General features: G+C 77.2%; 1 protein-coding gene across 2 annotated transcripts in view; it reads left to right on the forward strand.

The window, feature by feature from the left end:
- The first annotated feature begins 67 nt into the window (after nucleotides 1-67).
- The window catches only part of REEP3 (receptor accessory protein 3), a 40648-nt gene continuing 40447 nt past the window's right edge, over nucleotides 68-268 (forward strand). Inside the window, exon 1 of one of the 2 annotated variants that reach the window (XM_010567908.1) lies at nucleotides 68-153. In XM_010567908.1, coding sequence (XP_010566210.1) covers nucleotides 122-153 — 32 coding nt within the window. In that variant the 5' untranslated portion in view covers nucleotides 68-121. The remainder of the gene's footprint in view (nucleotides 154-268) is intronic. The other variant, XM_010567910.1, reaches the window with a different exon arrangement.

Raw genomic sequence — 268 nt, forward strand, 5'->3', positions numbered from 1 at the left:
TGCGCCCGGGCCCGCGCCTCCGCCAGCGCGCATGCGCCCAGCCGCCGAGCCAATGGGGTGGGTGGAGGCGGGGCCGCGGCCATTCGGGCCCGGTTGGTAGAGGGGACGCGCTGCCGCCGTGATGGTCTCCTGGATGATTTCGCGGGCCGTCGTGTGAGTGCTGGGCCGGCGGAACGGGCAGCACCGGCCCTCAGTGGGGCGGGGAGCGGCTCGTCGCTTGGGAGCGTGGGGGGTCCCGGGGCTTCCCCCGGCGGGGCTGGGAGGGAGG

This window comes from Haliaeetus leucocephalus, unplaced genomic scaffold (assembly GCF_000737465.1).
Source record: "Haliaeetus leucocephalus isolate CR32 unplaced genomic scaffold, Haliaeetus_leucocephalus-4.0 Scaffold229, whole genome shotgun sequence".
Taxonomy (NCBI): domain Eukaryota; kingdom Metazoa; phylum Chordata; class Aves; order Accipitriformes; family Accipitridae; genus Haliaeetus; species Haliaeetus leucocephalus.